The sequence below is a fragment of the Neolamprologus brichardi genome, chromosome 11 (assembly GCF_056152115.1).
Source record: "Neolamprologus brichardi isolate AB-2024 chromosome 11, ASM5615211v1, whole genome shotgun sequence".
NCBI lineage: Eukaryota > Metazoa > Chordata > Actinopteri > Cichliformes > Cichlidae > Neolamprologus > Neolamprologus brichardi.
The window spans coordinates 3,392,948-3,414,833 of NC_142114.1; the positions used below are offsets into that span (position 1 = coordinate 3,392,948).

General features: G+C 41.6%; 2 protein-coding genes across 4 annotated transcripts in view; both read left to right on the forward strand.

Moving 5' to 3' along the window:
* Positions 1-3,168: 3,168 nt before the first annotated feature.
* serinc2l (serine incorporator 2, like) lies at positions 3,169-14,949 on the forward strand. The gene is made up of 10 exons (XM_006795924.3): positions 3,169-3,305; positions 4,047-4,208; positions 7,288-7,475; positions 7,602-7,681; positions 7,812-7,946; positions 8,185-8,354; positions 10,129-10,219; positions 11,925-12,075; positions 12,158-12,367; positions 12,864-14,949. The coding sequence occupies exons 1-10, from the start codon at positions 3,267-3,269 to the stop codon at positions 13,000-13,002; spliced, it is 1,365 nt and encodes a 454-aa protein (XP_006795987.2). The 5' UTR covers positions 3,169-3,266; the 3' UTR covers positions 13,003-14,949.
* Positions 14,950-19,578: 4,629 nt separating this feature from the next.
* The window catches only part of hivep3b (HIVEP zinc finger 3b), a 44,030-nt gene continuing 41,722 nt past the window's right edge, over positions 19,579-21,886 (forward strand). For all 3 annotated transcript variants that reach the window (XM_035909991.2, XM_006795922.3, XM_006795921.3), the window contains exon 1: positions 19,579-19,841. The gene's annotated coding sequence lies outside the window, so the exon portion shown is untranslated. The remainder of the gene's footprint in view (positions 19,842-21,886) is intronic.

The following is a 21,886-nucleotide window of genomic DNA, read 5'->3' on the forward strand; positions in this document are numbered from 1 at the left end:
GTACCCAATCACCCACCTGCGTTTTTAAAGTTGAAAATGAAGCGACTGATTCCTAATCGGAAACAGTTCCCAAGTGGTGCATTAGGAGAATAAACATTCCGACATTTGATAGATTTGGTCTTAATGTCTGTTTTTATATTTTCTTGTGACGCTTTTAAAATAACTAAAATTAAATGGCCTGTATTTGTATAGCGCTTTTCTAGTCCCTAAGGACCCCAAAGTGCTTTACATATCCAGTCATCCACCCATTCACACACACATTCACACACTGGTGATGGCAAGCTACATTGTAGCCACAGCCACCCTGGGGCGCACTGACAGAGGCGAGGCTGCCGGACACTGGCGCCACCGGGCCCTCTGACCACCACCAGTAGGCAACGGGTGAAGTTTCTTGCCCAAGTACACAACGACCGAGACTGTCCAAGCTGGGGCTCGAACCGGCAACCTTCCGATTACAAGGCGAACTCCCAACTCTTGAGCCACGACCAATTACACCACCTAGTCAAGAGTAAATGGATAAATCTTTTTCGTCTTTGTTTATTAGCTCTCTCCAACTGTGATTCATCTTGTCAGGGGCTTGGAAGGTCCTTAAAAAAGACATTTTGCAGCTATAAACATTCATTTCAGTATAGATTTCAGAAACATATGCGTTAGCTACATATGCTTGTCAGGGATAGCTCAGTAGGTAGAGTGGTGGCCCCCTGTTTGGAAGGTTGGGAGTGCGAATGCAGAGAGGAATTTCCCCATGCGGATCAATAAAGTATACATTGTTATTATTATTTTATTATTTTTTTCATCCTAAACTAGTTGATAGATTTTTCTCTACTTGTGCTATTTCATGCCTCTGTGTAAAATGTCTCCATCTATAAATGTGAAATGTCACTTGTAGCTTCAGACTTTACTTACATAATGAAATCTGTGTACACTGTGCAAGAACAAGTGGGGATTATGTCACAGGAGCTTCTTTAGCTGAGAGAAAGTAGCGTAAACTGCTGGTTAATACTGCAACCTAGTGTTGGATATAGAAATTAACTTTTCAATAGTGTTAGGAGCAGTGCCAGTGCAGTATGGTGATGCTATGAAACGTGTTTTTAAGCAAGCAATGCTTTTTACGCCTCACTTGTAAATGACTGATGGGTTATTGCCGTCACCCCACTGGGCAGGCGGGCAGCGTGGACACCTAAGTTTGCAAATGCGATGACTAGATAACAAATAATCATGCAGTAAGTGCAGTTTCACAGCTGAGGTCTCTGAAAGGTGATTTATTGGCTGTGTATTGTTACTATAAGTACATTTTTGAAAAGTATGTTTTTAATAGAGATGGCACGATACCACTTTTTTATGTCCGATACCGATACCGATATCATAAATTTGGATATCTGCCGATACCAATATGAATCCGATATAGTGTGTTTTTTAATCAATAAAACTGCTTTTTGTATAAGTTCATACTCAAGTTAAAAAACAAGAACAACACTAAAGCTATTCTGTTATACATGTATGTAAAAAAAAAAAAAAAAACACACTGCACCCAAAATATTTCATAGATCAGCAATACTGATCAATCTAATAAAGTTAAACCTACTCCATCCTCCCTATTCTGGTATTTTAAAGAGTACTTAGCAGAAATATTAAGCAACCTAACTAATAGGGTTGCAAACTCCCAGCAAAAGAAAATAGGGAACCACCCTCTTCCTCATGATGCTTAATCAATGTAATCAACTTTAATTTGATGCAGTGTGAAAAAAATTCACAGAAATAAATTATTTTTCAAGAATAATTAAATAGATTCAACATCTTTCTTCAACAGAATTGCAGAATTCACAGATGGTACTTTCCCAAAGGAAAAAGTACTATAGCTTACTAGGGTATATTAGACTTAACAGTTACTATATACAGTAATGAACTTCTATACATTTTACATCAGATTAAAACTTTCGGTGTAAGATTCAGATAATTATTAAATAATTAAAAGCTAGATATTTTAAATGAGAATAAGAAAGAAAAGTATGTCTTTGTGCCCCCTTTTCCCTGTTCATGCCCTATCGGCCCCCCTGGCTAAACTTTGCTAGATCCGCCCCTGCACAGTTACCAGCCGTCAGCTACGTAGAAAAAGATCCTGGTGTAGAAAGTAATATTAAATAAATTCTAACAACAGCTTATCAAGCTTAAACGTGCTGCTGTTGTTCAGCTGTTGGTTTCCTCTTTTTGGTGCAAAGTGGGCCAAAAACAAACAAGAGAGACGGACTCGCGACAGAAAAGCCGATCAGCTGATCATTGATCAGATTCACGATTGAAGTAGCAGCAGGAGAGGGAGAGAGAGAGAGGCGGTCGCTCCATATATCAGTTGTTAAGCTTAACGCGGGAATGCTTTACAAACATTCAGAGATGAACTTACACACTTGCTTTACTTCTCTCTGAGATAACTTCCTCGGAGATGAAATGTTTGCTAGCAGGCTACAAATACACACAGCCGCTCTATCACGTGACCACACTGCTCCGACGTGCTACGGTTAGTTACGCCGTGTCGCAAGTTTTGTGAGGTGCTTTTTTGATATTTAATGGATCGGATTACATTTTTTATTTCTCTCCGATATCCGATCCAGTAATTTACGTCAGTATCGGACCGATACCTAATATCGGATCGGTCCATCTCTAGTTTTTAATGTTCAGTGAGTTGAGAAATGTTTGAAGTAGTTACTTGGAAAAAAAACATCTTCTATTTCTCAGTAATCACACTTGTAATAGATTTCATTAATTTTCCACGTTACATTAAAAGGACTATTAATAACCCTGTCCCCGTTGGCTCCCTACTGTGCTCATGAACTAGCAATACGACAACAGCAGGGACTTTAACGAGGCTTCTTCTGCCAGCACCTGACTGGCTCTCTTTTTGCATCTACTTTTAAACAGCAGATAATGATCTCTTGCTGAGGGAGACAGATGGTAGGTTTCAGAGTCCCTGTATTTACTGTCTGGTTCTGCTCTGCAAAATGTTTCTTGATTGACAGAACTCTTCAAAATGCTTCAGACTATATATAAACTCTTCTTCTCACACTAAGAATCTATGATTTGGGTTTTTTCATATAGAGAACATAGCGTAGTCTGTAGCTATGGGGTTGATTGGTGACGTTTGAAGTAGGCTTTTATTTTGAAAAACTCCAGTAACTTCCGAGTGTTAGACATAGCAGCTTTTAACGGGTTAGTGAAGGAACACGAAAGGCGTCGGAACATAAATACATACATTTCATCACATTTGTGTGAAAATGGGGGCTTGCTTGGCTTTGTGCTCTTTAGCCAGCTGTGTAAGTATCGCATATGAATGTTTGTTTTAGATATTTCCGGAAGGCTTTTGTTTATTCTCCCACCGTTAGGTTAAACTAAGGATAACATTAGTAATTGGTGTCAGGTTTAAGTGTTAGTTGTGACGTTAGGCATGTGATAGCTTCAACAAATGTGAGACCATTTATAAATAGCTGATAATTACTGTTACTTGGGAAATCTACCAATACTTTCGATTTAACGTCGAGTTAGCGTAGCAAGCTAGTCAGAAGTGAACAGGCCATTTTCATCGCGTTGTTAATAAAATGGAAAGTTAGTGACGTTTGGTGTTTAAAGCTGGCGAGTTACTGACACCAGATGTAAGGCATGTGATTTTGATTGCCTTCGTAGGAAACCAGCTCATTTTTAGACCGGCTTAACAAGTGCGGGGTGTGTTCAACCGTTTACATATGGGAACTAGGGTATCGGTAAAGGTGGAGTGTTTTTCGTTGATCAAATAAAATACATGGAGGAACCTTGCGCTCTAATGTTGTTGTTTTTTTTGTAATTAAGCATTTAAGTGAGAGGCGCGAATTTCATGTTACTTGTATCTAAACATCAACCCTTGGAACTGCCATGTTTAATAATTTACCCACACAGTAGTTCAGCTAACCTATTTATGAGTGCCATCACACCTAAGCAGGTGATATATTTTAGTGGCTGTCTTCAGCTTCAACTCTCACACTCTTTATCGCTCTCTCCTCCTACTCCTCCATCCTTGGCAGGCCTCATGTCTGTGTGGCTCAGCACCATGTCTTTTGTGTGGTTGCTGTCCCTCTTCAAATAACTCCACCATCACCCGCTTGGTTTTCTCCTTCTTCTTGCTGATGGGAACCTTTGTGTCTGTCATCATGATCCTTCCTGGAATGGAAACGCAGCTTCGCAAGGTAAGACCTTTGTTCTTATTGTCATATGTATGTATATAATGATATGCAATACTATTTAACATACAACTACTCATAATATACACCATATAGTCATAATAATAATAATCGTAGTAATGATCATAATAATAATAATAATATTACATAATGAGGTGTGGCTGGAAACTTAGGTCTCTGTAGGCCTAGATACCTGTTGGCACCCATCTGGCAACAACTGGTCCTGAGATTTGCTGTGATTGCTAAATCTCTGTTCCTGCAGATCTGGAGACCAGTCAGTAACCCCCTGGTAAAGATAAGTGGCTAGGAAAAAGTGTTTGTGGCCAGTGGTTGCTGGTATGAAACTGGAGGGAAAGGGGTTTACGGTGCTGCACCGAAAACCTTCTTGAGATTGCTTTGGTCGTCAGCCAATTGGCGCAGTTGCGCATAATTTGTTTGAAAGACGACTTGTCTATACTCATCAACTGCTGTCACAGTGGTAGTGAAACTGAAAAATGATGCAAACAACAAAGACAGCACATTTGCCTACAAAGGAGAAGTTTCTGGTTAGCGTCACACTTTTCAAGTTTCACCACAGTAGAAAAGTGTTTGCAGGCAAATCATTGAACCCATGCAGACTATGGGCGACCGTGACAATCTGGTAGCAAACAACATAGTCACAAGAAAGTTTTTGCAGCACCCTCTTGACGACTGACTTCACCTGGCAACACCCAGAAACTTCCAACAACCCCTCAGTTACCTGCTGGGAAATGCACTTTTTTTTTTCTAGTGACTGGAGGTTGCCAGGTGGGTCACCAACCAGTCTCTGGGTTTATGTGACCAAAGCCTTACTCAAGTATGTAAAATGATGCAGATCTATTTTTGGATCCTTTTCTTGTAGCTACTTTATCTCTAAATAATTTATTGTAAAGTTCTCATATCTCCATTTAAGTAATGTTACCTGAGAAGTCATATCCTGATTGTAGTGCACAAAATTAGCTGCAGCAACAGCTTTTACAGTGTTGTTACAAACTAGAAAAATAGAAAAGGTCATTGTATATTGTTGAACAGGTGTTAGCGAATTAGAAAATGAACTATGATATTTCACTCATTATGAATCCCCTTCATCAAGCATTTAGCTAAACGCTAACCATGGATTCACTATAAAGTAGTGAGTGTGCCCTTTCTTAGTGATTGTCTCACTGTATGTTATGCATTCAGTTTTGTCCTGACTTCTACTAAAATAAAGAAGCACCTTTATATGAAAGCTTGTATTCCTACTACTGGCAGGACCTTTGCTAACTCTGGTTACTGCTGGACAGTATTCACAATAGGTTTTTTTCAAAGTACAGGGTGGGCCATTTATATGGATACACCGTAATAACATGGGAATGGTTGGTGATATTAAAGTCCTGATTGTGGCACATTAGTATATGGGAGGGGGCAAACTCCTCAAGATGGGTGATGACCATGGTGGTCATTTAGAAGTCGGCCAACTTGGATACAACTTTTGTTTTTTCAATAGGAAGAGGAACATGTGACTCATCAAACTTATTGGTAATTTCACAAGAAAAACAATGATGTGCTTGGATTCAACGTAACTTTATTCTTTCATGAGTTATTTACAAGTTTCTGACCACTTATAAAATGTGTTCAATGTGCTGCCCATTGTGTTGGATTGTCAATGCAACCCTCTTCTCCCACTCTTCACACACTGATAGCAACACCGCAGGAGAAATGCCAGCACAGGCATCCAGAATCCGTAGTTTCAGGTGCTGCACATCTCGTATCTTCACACCATAGACAATTGCCTTCAGATGACCCCAAAGATAAAAGTCTAAGGGGGTCAGATCGGGAGACCTTGGGGGCCATTCAACTGGCCCACGACGACCAATTCACTTTCCAGGAAACTGTTCATCTAGGAGTGCTCGGACCTGGCACCCATAATGTGGTGGTGCACCATCTTGCTGGAAAAACTCAGGGAACGTGCCAGCTTCAGTGCATAAAGAGGGAAACACATCATCATGTAGCAATTTCAAATATCCAGTGGCCTCGAGGTTTCCATTGATGAAGAATGGACCCACTATCGTTGTTCCCCATATACCACACCAAACCATCACTTTTGTTGTTCCAACAGTCTTGGAGGGATCCATCCAATGTGGGTTAGTGTCAGACCAATAGCGGTGGTTTTGTTTGTTAACGTCACCGTTCACATAAAAATTTGACTCATCACTGAACAAAATCTTCTGCGTGAACTGAGGGTCCTGTTCCAATTTTTGTTTTGCCCATTCTGCAAATTCTGTGCGCCGATCTGGGTCATCCTCATTGAGATGATGCAGTAGCTGGAGTTTGTAAGGGTGCCATTTGTGAGTAGCTAATATCCGCCAAAGGGATGTTCGACTAATGCCACTCTCCAGTGACATGCGGCGAGTGCTACGCTGTGGGCTCTTACTGAATGAAGCTAGGACAGCCACTGATGTTTCTTCATTAGTGACAGTTTTCTTGCGTCCACATTTTGGCAAATCCAACACTGAACCAGTTTCACAAAACTTAGCAAGCAGTTTGCTAACTGTAGCATGGGAGGAGGTCTCGTAGGGTGTCTTGCATTGAAATCTGCTGCAATGACCCGGTTACTGCGTTCACCAGATATCAACACAATTTCGATCCGCTCCTCATGTGTTAACCTCTTCGACACCTGTGAACAAAGAGAAACTTGTAAATAACTCATGAAAGAATGAAGTTACGTGAAACTTGAAAAAACAAAAGTTGTATCCAAGATGGCCGACTTCTAAATGGCCACCATGGTCACCACCCATCTTGAGGAGTTTGCCCCCTCACATATACTAATGTGCCACAAACAGGATTTTAATATCACCAACCATTCCCATGTTATTACGGTGTATCCATATAAATGGCCCACCCTGTACAGTAACATTATGTTTTGCGTAACAATTAAAGCTGGAAACAGTGATACGTCTAAGTCAGGACTTGTATTGCAGTACCTCTGAAAACCAGTAGTAATTGAATTACTATTTGATACATGGTTTACTTTTTTAGATAAGTTTAATTGCATGCTTGTTTGATTTGACTTTCATCTGTTCCACAGATCCCAGGATTTTGCAAGGGCGGAACTTCAATACCTGGTATTGAAAACCAGGTTGACTGTAATGTCATCGTGGGGTACAAGTCTGTGTATCGAATGTGCTTTGCCATGACCTGCTTCTTCTTTCTATTCTGTGCCATCATGATTCGTGTCCGTAGCAGTAAAGACCCACGTGCAGCTATTCAAAATGGGTGAGAACCTTTTTTTTTTTTTTTTTTTTTTTTAAATTGCAGATGAATGGGTTCAGGGAGGGAGGTATGTGTACTGTACTACTTCTGTATTTCTTCTGTACTAATGGTAAGTTTGTAAATCTTCAGGTTCTGGTTCTTTAAGTTTCTGATCCTGGTCGGGATTACAGTGGGAGCCTTTTTCATCCCTGATGGGACATTTCACGATGGTATGAATATCTGTTTGCTGAATTACAAGAAACAGCAACTAGATCCTTTTCTTGAGAAATGATAATGAGAATATACACAAACCTGTTCAGCAGATTGAGGATGCTGTATCTTTTCCTTTTCATTTCACAGTGTGGTTTTACTTCGGATTGGTGGGATCCTTTATCTTCATTATAATCCAACTCATACTCCTCATTGACTTTGCCCACTCCTGGAACAAAGCCTGGGTAGAAAATGCTGAAAATGGGAACAAATGCTGGTTTGCAGGTAACGTATTCAAGAGTTTCGTGATAGACTCCATATTTGATACTGTATTGACTTTTTTTAATAATGATAGCGCACAAAATCTGATTTAGTAATGAGTTATATTGGTATGTGACATTTCTTCACATACCAAGGATGAAGCAGAGCTTCTCTGCTGCCCGAGTCAATTTCATCATTCTTCTTAAAATAATAATTCTGTTATACCATCATTAATGTTATTGTGTATTCATTTCAATTCCAGGGCTGCTGTCTTTCACTGCCCTCCACTATGCACTGGCTATCGCTGCTGTGGTGCTTTTCTACATTTACTATACAATGCCAGATAACTGCACAGAGCACAAAGTCTTCATCAGCCTCAACCTTATCTTCTGCGTCATCGTCTCCATTGTTTCCATCTTACCAAAGATACAGGTACAAACATGGAAACTGTATTGCTTAATGTTGGATACCGCACAGGAGCGATTGCAAGAGGTTAAAGGTATTTACTGGATTTGTAAAATGTGAACCACTAGGGAACAGTGTCTACCAGAGCTAGGCAAATGTTTTGTGTTGCAGCCCAACTCTCTTACCAGAAACAGAAAAACTGAATGTCGTCTAAGTTTGGGGCAGTGCAGCAACTTCCTGGTTGGCTGGTTTTCTGAGTGTAGTTTGCATGTTCTGCAGTAACAGTAATCGCAGTATAAAAACGTGTTTGTTAGGTTAACTGGTGTGTCCAAATTAGTCTTAGGTGTGGATGTGACAGTAAATGGTGGTCTGTGTTATCCCTGTGTGACACACATGTGACTTGCTCAGAAGTACCTCGTCTGTTACTCTTACAGTTGGAATAGAATACAGCCTCCTTATGAATGAATGAATGAATGAATGCTTTATATGGAGGAGGTAGGTAAATGCAAACAACAATATCCTGGTTAATGATTTGGTACATAGCTGTTATTCACATACAGCAAACACATTGTTGTTATTAGCTTAAGCAGAGTGAGTTTTTATTTTTATAGTCAAAAAGTGTAACTTTTAATGTAAACAGCTTAGAAAATCTGAGAAGCTCTAAGAAAATTGTAATAACCTGTTCAGCCGACCTAATTTCTTAATTAATTACAGCAGGCTATATCATCGTTTGCTGTGTGTGAACTCATGTAAGCATTATTCAGTGCTCTCTAACTGATCTCCTTTTCTCTCACCTCCTGGGTTGGCAGCGACATGGCAGCTGTACCTTTGCAGCTACTTTATTTGTTTCATACACTTTAGCTTCATAGCTAACAGACAGCAGTACATTCATCAGCTGAAGCAGAAAGCCTGCCACCCCCCCTGTCGCAGTCAGCGGACTGAACTTGTTTTCTGGCAGATACCAGTGCTTGAAAGAAACCCGGATGTTTGCGTTTTGCTGCTGTTTGGATTTTTTTTTCCTCTGGTTTCTTTCCAGGAATTAGTGCTGGTAGTAATAAGGCAAACATTGCCTGAAGGACCTGGAAAGCAGGTCCTTCAGGCAATGTTTGCTGCCCTGATAACCTAAACATATCATATCTGCCTTGCCATCAGCATTTCCTCTTCCTCTCACATTGGACTTAGGGCAGACTGGTTGCTACACTATCTTGTGATACAAATTGGTGTATCACAAAAGCACAGTACACCTATTTTTAAGTTCACTTAATGTCTCTTTTTTATTTCTTATTTTCTTTTCCCCCATGTTTTGTATAGAAACTCATGGCAGTTGTTTCTTTGCATTCTGTTAATGGCTTTAGTTAACTTTTGATGGTTTAAGTACTTTTTAGTTTTAGGTACCTTTAAATCCTTTTAAGTACTTTTTACCACTCAGTTGTAAAAGGTTGATGGGGTATTGTCAACCTATGGGCGGGCGAATGACCCAAAAGATTGTAAATGTGATAACTCAAAAACATGCAACGTAGGACTTTGTTGGTAGATCAAACTATGATATTTATTTCAGTCTCAGATTAGTTCAAGTCTCTGTGACCTAAACCTCAAGGTCAGAGGTCAGGTTTTCTGAATGTTTTGTTAATATTCTTCCCCAAATCTTTATGAATGAGTAATTTTTCATAGGCTCTGTTGAGTTTGTGATGCAAACAAGCAGTACATTCAAACACTGTTAAATAAACCTCCCTTTCAAAGCAGCTGAACAATTTAATTTTATTATTATTTTGTTAAATATTTTTACTCTTTCTATTTACAGGCAGCTCAACCATACTCTGGTCTGCTTCAGGCTTCTATTATTTCCCTCTACACCATGTATGTCACCTGGTCTGCGATGACCAACAATCCCAGTGAGTCTTCTGACTTCCTAATCCTAAGTCTATCTTAGGTTTTACTTGCATGCTTTTTTTTTCCTGTTTCCTGACTGTTTTCATTTATTATATGTACTTGCTGTTTATTTGCCGCAGCATTTTTATTTGAAAGGTGAGTTTTTCCCCTGAGACTCTAAATAAACAAGGAGCTGCATTTTGCTAATAGTTAGCACACCCTCTGTGTCTCATTTTCATGTGAGTTGCATGACCCCTGTGAGTAGTCACAATGGGCAGTGTTGTGCTGACTAGTTACATTCATGTTAAGATGTAGTCATCTTAGTCCCACTGACGTGACGCTGAAGATGTAATGACTCGTCATCTTAAAGCTGTGGACGACCAATTTAGTGAATACAATAACCGGAGAACGAGGTGACGTCAGATTTTCAAATGAATACGATAGGTGTTAGGGGTGGAGGAAAAAATCGATGCTGTGTAGTATCGTGATATTTTGTTTGCTAATAATGTATCGATACAGGGACCGCAGAGATCGATATTTTGTTACAAAAAAGGTTTTTGTGCTCTGACTTCAGAGCATGTTGATCCTTTTTCTGAGCAAGAATCCTGACATTCCTTCACTGTCCAAATGTGACAGTTTACTTATTTTAATTTAAGACATGTTTTATTTTAATTAAGTTTAAAACTTTTTTTATTTAATGTAAAATTATATTTTGTTTTAATTTACTTTCAAATTCTTCAGTTGCTGAAGGGGCTGCATAGTTTTCATAAATTGCATAGTTCAGAATAGCTATAATTGTACCAGATGGTTGCGTTCAGTTAAGTTGGACTAGACTGTAATACAAACCGTTCAGTTTGTCAACAATAAAACTGAAATGAGAGAAAGACTGAGTGTGAGACTTTGATATTAGATAAAATGAATATTGATAAAGTTTACCTTTATGTACAGAATCTGAATATCGCAAAATATTTTTAAAAATTGCAATAATATCGTATCGTGCGTTAAGTATTGTGATAATATCGTATCGTGGGATGTATGGTGATTCCCACCTCTAATAGGTGTATTTGCTAAAAATCTCAGACGAGTTTGAATGTGAGTGACTTCAACCTCAAGGTCAGAGGTCAGGTTTTTTTCCCTATTGTTCTGATCACACTTTATCAGTACTGGCAAATGGCTGCCCATCCCTGAGCCTGGTTCTGCTGGAGGTGTCTTCCTGTTAAAAGGGAGTTTTTCATTCCTACTGTTGCCAAGTGCTTGCTTATAGGAGTTTGTGTGATTGTTGAGGTTTTCTCTCTAATATTGTAGAGTCTCTAACTTACAATATTAAAGTGCCTGACTCTTGTGATTTGCTACTATATAAATAAAATTGAAGTTGAGTTGTGAAGCAACTTTCACACCAGTGAAGCACTAGTGTGAAAGACACTGTTAAGATGAAAAAGATTGAATAAATAATTAAATGTTTGAAGTTTAACAGTAAAGGGACAAATGTGTATTCATGGATTTTTTTTGATACTTTAAAGTTGCATCTTCAGTGCTGTTAGTTACAGAAGAGAAAAGAAACATGAAAAAATGTGTATTGCCATTATAGTCAAGATGGAAGTCAGAGACTTTTTCATTAATATGTCATTTTGCAGACCTTCTCACTGTATAATAATGCGCTTTTCAAAACATTTTATAATTTGTGTGTACAATTTCTTTGTTGTCTTCTGTGCACTTTGCCTCTTATAGATCGTAAGTGTAACCCCAGCCTGTTGAGTCTAGTGTCAAACGTCAACACCACTCAACCGTCTGGTGGCAGCCCTACAGGACAGGTGCAGTGGTGGGATGCTCAGGGCATTGTGGGATTGATCATCTTCCTCTTTTGTACTCTCTATGCCAGGTAAGATTAGCAGTGCCGGCAAATAATATATGTTCTGTTTTATTTACTTTTGTTAAACTTCCTCATTCTGTCTCTCCCTCAGTATCCGTTCATCCAGCAACACCCAGGTAAACAAGCTGATGCAGACAGAGGAGGGCGGAGGGTCAGGTGGAGAGGGTGTGGTTGGAGAGGATGGTATCCGCAGGGCTGTTGACAATGAAGAGGAGAGTGTCACTTACAACTACTCCTTTTTCCATTTCCACCTCTGTCTGGCCTCTTTGTACATCATGATGACTCTTACCAACTGGTACAAGTAAGTACTCACAGCAGACTGACAGACATGAAGCAACAGCTACGATATGAGACTTTTGACCCTGACTGTGAATTTAAAATCCATAATTTTCACCTTTATCAGTTACTTACATACAGCTACTTGTGATCGTGGCACAGTAGCAGTGGAGATCCTTGGTAAAACATTTAAAGATAAAAAACAAAACAAAGGATAAAACATGTTTCAATGTTTATGTGGTGGTTTAAAGTTCTGACACCCTCCAATCGAACCACCAGAGGGCACACTAGTTCACCTGAAAGTTCTTCATTCTTTCAGCACAGATTGAATGTCAGCCTCATGAATCATCTCGGTTTAGATGAACCTCACCCACCACCACAGTATCTTTGTTTTTTCTTTCTTTTGTGAAAGAAAAAGAGTTGTCATGTATCTAGAGGAAGTGTGGATGAATTTTCGAACATGTGGTAGGTTTAGTTGGTGTAAACTAAATTGCTACTTTTCCCTCTGTGTCCTCCAACAGACCAGAAACCAACACCCAGGTCATGCAGAGCACTATGCCAGCTGTTTGGGTGAAGATGAGTTCCAGCTGGCTGGGCCTCGGGCTTTACCTTTGGACCCTCATTGCCCCTCTTATTTTCCCTGACAGGGATTTCAGCTGAGCGTACATCATCTTTCACTTATATTTGATTATTTGTTTTCTGTTTTTTGGCGGCTGGTGAAGTCAAGTTGCTAAGAAGGAAAGAATGTTATTAAGAATTTTCATTTCTTGACATTTCTGTTTTGTTTTTACATTTGTATGTGTTGTTATTGTGTTTGTGTTAGTTTACACCTATTGGTTGGCTTATTTGGTGTAATAATTACTACAGATATTGTTTAAGAAGATTTTAAATGTTTGGTAAGTTTATAGAGTCTATACTTACCCATGGGAATTTTTCATTTTCCAGTGACTCACATTAATAGGCTTGCCCCCTACCTTCTGTAGTGTGAGCATATAAGCATTTTAAATTCCATAACAACGACTCAGCAACAAGGCACTTTCTCAATACCTCAGACATTTCAGTTAGATTCCCTTTTAAAGGTCTTTCAGATCAGAGCTCTCTGATTGGCTCAATCTGGAATACCCCTGATTAGCTGTACTCCTTTACTGCAGGGGGCACCGAGGAGAGCCCTGATCGGGAGCCTCAGAATGAGGTGACTGTTAAAACTAGATAAGACTAATATGGCACGCCCTTCAGATCATAACAGGGCTTCCCCGCAGCTACTAGGCTGCAAGCAAATCCATGTAATTGCACCTTGAGCAAGAGTGTCCTAATACAGTGGTCCCCAACCTTTTTTGCGCCACGGACCGGTTTATGCCCGACATTATTTTCACGGACCGGCCTTTAAGGTGTCGCGGATAAATACAACAAAATAAAACTAGTACCGTTACCGAAAAAAAGAAGATTTATTCATAACACACATGAAAAGACCCAGGAAAACCGGGTTAATGATAAAAACGATAACAAAATAACGCTGAAAACCGATAAAAACCCTGAAAACCATACATTTCACACCTGAGCCTCAACTATCGCGGCCCGGTACCAAACGACTCACGGACTGGTACTGGTCCGAGGCCCGGGGGTTGGGGACCACTGTTCTAATAGACAGCCAGTCTAATCTCAGCTCTTCCTCGTCTGCTCCAAGCTAAGATGATTTTTCTCCGGTGCTAAGCTTTTCCATGCCTCTGACAGCCACAGACAACAGTGTTTATGTCATGTATAGCAAACTGTTTACAGCAAGGAGACTTGTATTGATCCATAGCAGTCAGCATCATGCAGTGTGCAGTGGTATGGTTCAGGAGGTGAAGCATAAATCCCACACTACCTGCATTTATAAATGCCATTATAGTAAGGAGGTTGCACCGTGAATTATTGGGCTAAAAACTGGATTTTTAAATGTCTCAATGTACAAAACAATAATAATGCATTTTCAAATTGCTGTTATTGATTTTTATTGCTGGTATTGACTTTCGTAGTGATTCGATGGCTGTAATGGTGATACAGTACTCTTACATATGCATTATATAGTTGTTACCTCAATTTCAGTATGACTGGAATGAGTTGATATAAGGTAAGGTAAGTTGTAATTGTGGAAAGTTTTTGGTACAATCCTGATTTACAGTTGTCATTTTCAGACATTTCGCTGGACACACACATGAATCAGATGTTGTTTCTTTGGCTGCATATGAGTGTAGTGAATGCAGTTTTTCAAGTTTTCTGATTGATTTAACTTTTTTTTAATGTTGTTTATATATTTTGTCACATTAAGGGGAATATTACAGATAAATTTCATGCGTTGGATCATAATTTAAAATTTCATAACACAATTAAGTGCCTTTCTGTAGTTCCACTTTTCAAAAAGTATCCTAATAGATCACTAATGCTGATGTGCTTACTACACCTTGCCTTACATCGTGGCGATCTGGTCATTGCATGCCATAAAGCACTGGTCTGTAACATAAACTGTAAATGTAATTTATGTATAGACTCAGTTTTTAATAAAGATGGACGCTTCTCCACTCATTGTTTTAAATGAGTCTCAATACAAACTTTGGATTAAATAAATAAATCACAACTACAAATGTGGAGTTTTACACCAAACCCTGTTTGTGGGCAGAGCTGTGCTTGTTTCTTTGGTGGCTTTGCCATTGTAGGGCTGTTCAGGTTTCTTGTTATAGATTGGACATAAATCCTTCATGCTTATGGGTGCTAATGGTGGACGCAGGCTGATTGCACTCTTTTCCTAACATGTAGATTAAAGTGATGAGGCACCAGAGTCTGGGACTGAGAAGGAGCTCACAGGCGCTAATGTGCTGATTTGTATCTGTCCATCAGTTGTGTGATTGGGGGACACTCATCAGCTGCTAATGCTTTGCTGATTGTACTTGTAGTTATCTTGTTGTCACACGAGTACAACGCTAAACTGAAAGTGAACCATTTCCAGTCTATAAAAGGGTTCAGCTCTCACCATGTTTTACACATTTGTTCTTAACTCGAAATCAAAGCAGCAAAATGTGTGCAATCGCTCCTCTCTGCTGGTACAGAGACAGCACAGTGTGTGCCAATCTCCGCTGTGTTATTTCCTCCTTGCCTGGCTGGTAGACAGGACATGTTGGTTTTGGCTGCTGCACTCACTCAATCCAGTCGTCTCTGAATGTGGAAATATTCAGGACATACTGCCTCCTGTGGACCTCCACCCTCCCGCAGCAACACCCCTCCATCAGCCTATCCATTTCAATCCTGAGTTGATGGATTGTGCCTGTTTGACAGACTGAAATCGGATTTATTTCACTTTAAGCTGAGGAAATAAAGACTTCCTAAACACTGTGGGGAAGATGACAACACTTCACTAAATCCTTAAAGAAAACAGCTATAAAAATAGCACTGAGTCTTTAAAAAAAGTCCAAAACTGTGAAATTACGACTATTCAACAGATTTAAATTTTGGACAAGCTGGGAAAACACAACTGCCACAGGAGAGGACAGCAGTTGTGTGCGCTGCAACATCTGCGTAAAGGACTTGACTGAAAAACTGAACAATTTTTAACTGCAGCTGCAGGCGTTATATCCAACGCTCTGTTCCTGCATTTGGCTTGTTGTGATGTGGTGATGCTGGAACACTGCACATTGCATGCATGTTTGCCAGCCTTTCCTTTTGGCTTTTTGCAGTTTTTGTCTGCATACTTGTGCCTGACATGTGACTTCACTTCGTGGAGGAACAGGGTGCATGTCAAGTCTTGTGTAATCACTGTCAAACGCACAGGCATTTGTAGTAAACTACCAAAACTGAAAGAAGCCATGTCTGTCCTCTGACAGGAGCAGGCTTGCAGCACATCCTCCAAATCTCTGACGCTTTGACCCCACAAAACGGTTTTATCTCCTATTTCTTCATTTCTCCCTCACTGACTGGAGCGTTTACATTATAAAACAATCAGACTTATTAAACAAACACTCTTCTTTCATTAGCCCCATCTGAAATGTAACAGCCTCTGAATTCAGGCAGCACCAGCACCCGAGAACAAATTAGCCAGGCGTCATAAATTTCACTTTTATTTCCCCTGCTATCATCAGGTGTACAAATGTGAGATCTGGTTTTCTCATTGAGTAGATTTAAGACTCTCCTCGTCCTCGGCCATTGGCTCCGGCGTCATAAATCTCACTTTCATTTCCTCTGTTATCATCAGATGCAATTTGTCGCCGCAATAATCAGGAGCTGTAATGTGCTGATTATGAGCCACTTAGTGTAGCTCTGCAGCCATGCTTAGTTAGGCCTGCTGGGATTTTTAATTTTAGATTGATTCAGACAATCGTTATCACTTGCAGTGTTAGCCCTGACCTTAATCTCGTCTTGCAAATGTCAGTGTTTGGCCGCATTTTAGTCAAGAACGAGTTCCGCCTCCGCACTAAAGCATGAGACTATTTCAGTTTTGTTTCGCACTTTCATATTGCAAATATTGAACAGTGAGCGGCGTTGACTTCTCCTGATGCTGATTTAGATAAGTACCGTTTTTGTTAGGGGTTATGCATCCCTGACCACCTCTTTGACGGAATGACTGGAAATGCCTGTCTGAGGTGTAATTGGGTTTTAAGAGTGGAATCCAGGCCCATTAAATTATGCACTGCATGCAGGGGAGCTAATTGAGTTTGGACCCTGCTGGCATACTGCACGAGCACTGGAAACATTTACCCAACATTAAGCCCCAATTAGGCTTTTCGGGATTGGAAACTTGTTGCGGGATGATGGGAAGATGCTGATGCCCGACAGACTGCGCTGTGCAGTTTCTCTCCACTAAATATGTATGGTCCGCTAACAGCGCTGCTCGTTCCTGTTGAACTGATGAACTTCCTCTGTATTTCCACATTCTCGCACTCGCGCAGCACAGGCTACAGTGCAAAGCAGTCCCTCTGCTCTAAGCTGGAGGTCTACAAGTCTGAGTGTGTGCGCATGCTCTCTCTCAGCTCAGAGGAGCAGCTAATGCAGTTATATAATAGTTAGTGCAGCCGGCGTCTGCTGTGAGCCAAATGCCAGGCCGGTCTGGTTACATAAGCTCGTCAGAGTCATATTGTAGCACTCCGGAGCGCTCACGCCACAGCATGTCCCCGCTCCTTTCACTGTCTCTTCCTCCGTCTCTCACTTCCTAACGCCGTTTTTCTTTGCTTTCCCATCCTCTCCTTTCTACACCTCTCCTCGCATCCACCCCTCCCTCTCAACCTCCCTCGCACTTTTCCTTTCCTTTTCCCCTCTCCGCTGCAGAGCTGTTCTCGGCTACGAGAACAAAGAGTTTGCGTGCTGGATGCAGATGCACAGACAGCTCAGAAAATACGAGACACAAAAGAGCAGGACTAACTGTACGCTCACAAGTGCATTCTCCAGTGAAACATCAGGACATGTGCAATTCAGTTGCTGGATGCCTTGGCAGTGACGATGGGTGAGTCAGGTGAAGAGATAAGCTCCGGTTGCCAGTTACCACAACTCGTGCACTCTGATGTCCACTGGCCTTTGATTACCATTTGATCTCCAGGAATGCCTTTCTCATTGACCTTTTGCATCTACCTCCCATAAGTCCCTACTTATGGACCCTCAAACAGGAGAAGGTCAGAGACCCATGGTCAACAGATCAGCACCCATTGCAGCGGGGTGTCTGTCAAAAACTGCAAACTAGAAGTGTGTAGATCAATCCAAATATCGATAGTGTCCATCCCTAAACTTGTATTGATACTGGAACCATACTAGCACGATAGCAGGATAGGTTTAATACTTATGTGTCTGTCTCTAAATCATACCCAATATGATTTAGAGACAGACACATTTACATACCAGGCTTGTTATAATGTTATATCAAGCAATTATTGTGGAAAGTAAAAATCCGTAATCAATTGGCCATTAAAATGGGTTCAACTTTGGCTAACTGATGATCATTCATCTCATAAACATAATACAGTTCCCTACATAAGCTCCCTTTAAAGGCATCGAGGGCCGGTGTCCTGCAGGTTTTAGATGTGTCCTTGATCCAACACAGCTGATTTAAATGGCTAAACGACCTCCTCAACATGTCTTGTAGGTCGTGTCCAAATTCATGGGCTGCATCCTCCTGAGGCCGCATTTGTAGACCGATTACGTCACAGCGACGCGCCGAAGGCTGTCCAAATTCGTAGACTCCTCCGAATGCAGCCGACAAATGCGTCCTCCTTTTCCCCGAATTTGAAGGATGGGTCGGGTGTGTCCTTCTTGGCCCACCATATCCCAGAATTCATAGCGCGGCCCAGCCAAGCTCCAGTTTCCGGCAATGGCGGCCGCTACTAAGTTTTAAAATTACTCTTATTAATCTTTCTGGGCCACAAAATAAACTTTAAACATATTTTCAGGCGAGAATGTGGGTGTGTAAACTTCAAATATCTGCTCGGTTTGTCAAGATATGACATATTTGCAAAAGTGCTTCGACGTTTTCGGTGACGTCTGTCACCCCACCAGATGAACACAAAAAACGGAGAAAGATTTCGGGGTCCATTTTCGATTTTCGTGCCGTGGCGCTGACAACCGGAAATACTCTGAATTAAGGGCGGGAGTAGATGAGAAGGCTAGACCGTCCAATTCCATAGCCGTTTACTTCCGGCCTACCCGACCTCCTGAGGACCCAGCCTTCGCGGTCTACGGGGGCCGGGTCATTTGATTCAGGTGTGTTGACTCTGGGTGAGAGCTAAAACCTGTAGGACACCGGCCCTCGAGGCCTGGAGTTGCCCACCCCTGCTTTAAAGGTTAAAAGTATCCTTAGGGATATCGTTACACTGGCCCTGTATTTACTTGGTATCGGGTCCTAAAACTGCAGAATGGCACAGCACCCTTGGGCAATTGAAGTTAATTCATTTATGGTTTCAGCTCATAACAAATCATTGTTAAGATCTTTTGTGTGATGTCATCTCAGTCACTCGTTCAAGTAGACTGTTGTGGTACAGGATGGACGTGTGCGGTGATGGTGTAGGTCCACGGAGGAAAATAAAGTGGATAAACGGCTCAGTTTGACTCCAGCACTCTCACGCTCACTGCGCGAGCTTGTCTAGCTAATTAGAATTAACAGCATTAACCAGGAACCGCTCCTCTCAACCAATGGCGTCCTTCTACAGCTTATGATTATTCATGAGGCGAGGCTCGGCGCGCCAGCCCACTGGTGGAGGCTGACGGGAGGGCGGTGCCCACCGGACCTACCGCGCGGGGTGGTGCGGAACCGCGGAGTGTGTCTTGCGTAGGGCGAGATGTTGTTTTTTTGTGGCGATCTGCTGAACGTGGCATCGCTGTCCGGTCTGACACAACAGTGGGAAGCACAACCAGCCCCTCCGGTCCTCCCTGCACAGAAACCCGGGCGCACAGCAGCTGATCCCGGCGCATCACAATCCAGGAAATGCGGACTTCTGGCCCCTTCGCAACGGGATAAATGGCTGCAGCGCCAGCACCGTAGCAAGCTGGTAAATATGAACCGTGTCGGCTGTTTGTTACTTACTTTCATTTGGCTTGTGGTGCTCGTCAGAAAGAAAGCGCGAGAGAGACCGAGAGGGGAGGGGTGCACGGTGTGAAGTTGACAGCTGATCCCGGCCGTATTTTATTTTATTTTATTTTTGGTGTTTATTTATTTTAAAAAGCGTGAGTGTGATATGAAGTTGCGCGATGCGTTTTGGTGATAAATGATTAAAGATGTGTTGCGTGTAGCGGACCCGAGCAGCAGAGCGAGTTTTTTCCCCCTTTTCTTTGGGAGGGGGGCACCAAAGTACTGTACGCTGAAGTAGCGGCAGGGGCGCTGCACATATACAGCTGACAGCATATGCTTCATCATGCACCTTCATTCACCCCGGCTGTCCTCAATAGCTACCCGGCTGAGGAGAGCAGCAGTGGTGGGGATGGGGGGCTAGCACACGCACGCTACGCATAAACAAGCGATTCACGATCAGGCCTGTGAAGTTATTTGTAATGGGCTACACCTACACTTGCCAGATTTTTGGACGATGACATCATGCTTTTGTACTCTGTTGATCTGCTTTTATATGATAGATGGGCTCGGTTAACAAAACGGGTTTTTTTGGTGGTCTTTTCATCTACTTGAAGTTGTGTCATTGAGTTTTAGTGTAACTCTATCTATCTGTGTAAAATCAGAAGTTGGCATAAGGCAAAGTCATGGTTTTGCACCTCTGATGTTACTTTTACAGGAAGTGAGATATGGAGAGCACTTGAAATCTGTTGTTCTGTGTAGATGAAGACCACAGCCAGCTGATGCTGTCACGTTTTTGTTTTGTTTTGTTGTGTTTTACATAGGAGATGAGGTTCAGTACCTCGTCAGTGCAAGCATTTGAAAAGGAAACAAACACAGCAGCCTCTATGCTGCAGCGTCCTTGGCGACGTCTGCCAGCTGTACTCTTTTTAAGTCCCACCACAAAGATACAGTAAGATGTCAGAACATAGTGGTAAAGGTGGGGTGGGGTGAAAATGGAGAGAGGCCAATATGCAATTATTTCTTAGTGAATCAGCAGAAAGTGGCGAACTTACGGTGCTCCACTCTGGCCTGGATCAACACCAGTTTGTGGTGTTGGTGGCTGAAGGAAGGCGCTAGCTCAGCAGGCACCTGAGGAGAGCGCCGCTCCATTCCTTGCAGAATTCCAAGACTGTTCGTGTCGTGGAGGATTTGGTCATTGGACAAAATACCTGCTGTCAGAGATTACTGCCATTAATAGTTTTGACATGGACGGGATAAAAGGCGAGATTCAAGGCTTTGATGTTTTCACAACAGTCCAAAGTCAGAAGGCAGCTTGTTATGGATAATTAATACGTCTTAAAGTTGGAAACGAAGGTCTTGCAGAACCTGTTTTTGTATGTGTGTGTGTGTGTGTGTATATACACAAGTCGACAGATTAGCAATGCCAGTTCACTATATAAAAAATATTCAGTGTCGTAGCTGAAGACTTGAGCAATAAGTTTGATCAGGCACAATAAGAGCAAATATAAGTGTCAGGAGTTACAGTGATTACTAAAGAACTTCGACTCTGCTCTATGTCTTGGTATCTCTCCCATTGGCACAAGTACCACTTGAGAAAACAGGCCTGTTCTGGTCAATTAATAACAGCTTATAACCCACTTTCACGTGCACCCACAGTCACCTGGCATACCCGCTCCAGCTCTCGCACTCTCACTCAACCTTGCAGGTGGCAACGTGTTGATTTACTGCATGAAATGCCATTGGCAGCGAGGGGTCTTGTCGAGTTCCTGCTCAGACCTTCAGATGCATCCCCTGCAGAAAGCAAGGTCTGATAAGCACTGTAGCACCGGAGCAGGAAGGTCGGGGAGCATGTGTGGTTTTTTCAAAGCGAGCTTGGCAGTTTAGACTGAAATGTTTCACGGACGGTGTCACACCTTTCTACAAAAATTCAAACCGAGCGTTGGCTCTGGTGCTGTTGGTGTGTGCGAGCAGGCTTAAGTCTTGTTTTCTTCGAGAGGATGTTGAGGGGTTTTATTGGGATCTTCA

Coding starts and splice junctions, on each gene's coding strand:
- serinc2l (XM_006795924.3), top strand. CDS start 3,267: ATGGGGGCTTGCTTGGCTTTGTGCTCTTTAGCCAGCTGT. Junction 8,355..10,128: donor CCATCTTACCAAAGATACAG/GTACAAACATGG, acceptor TTCTATTTACAG/GCAGCTCAACCATACTCTGG. Junction 12,368..12,863: donor ACTCTTACCAACTGGTACAA/GTAAGTACTCAC, acceptor GTCCTCCAACAG/ACCAGAAACCAACACCCAGG.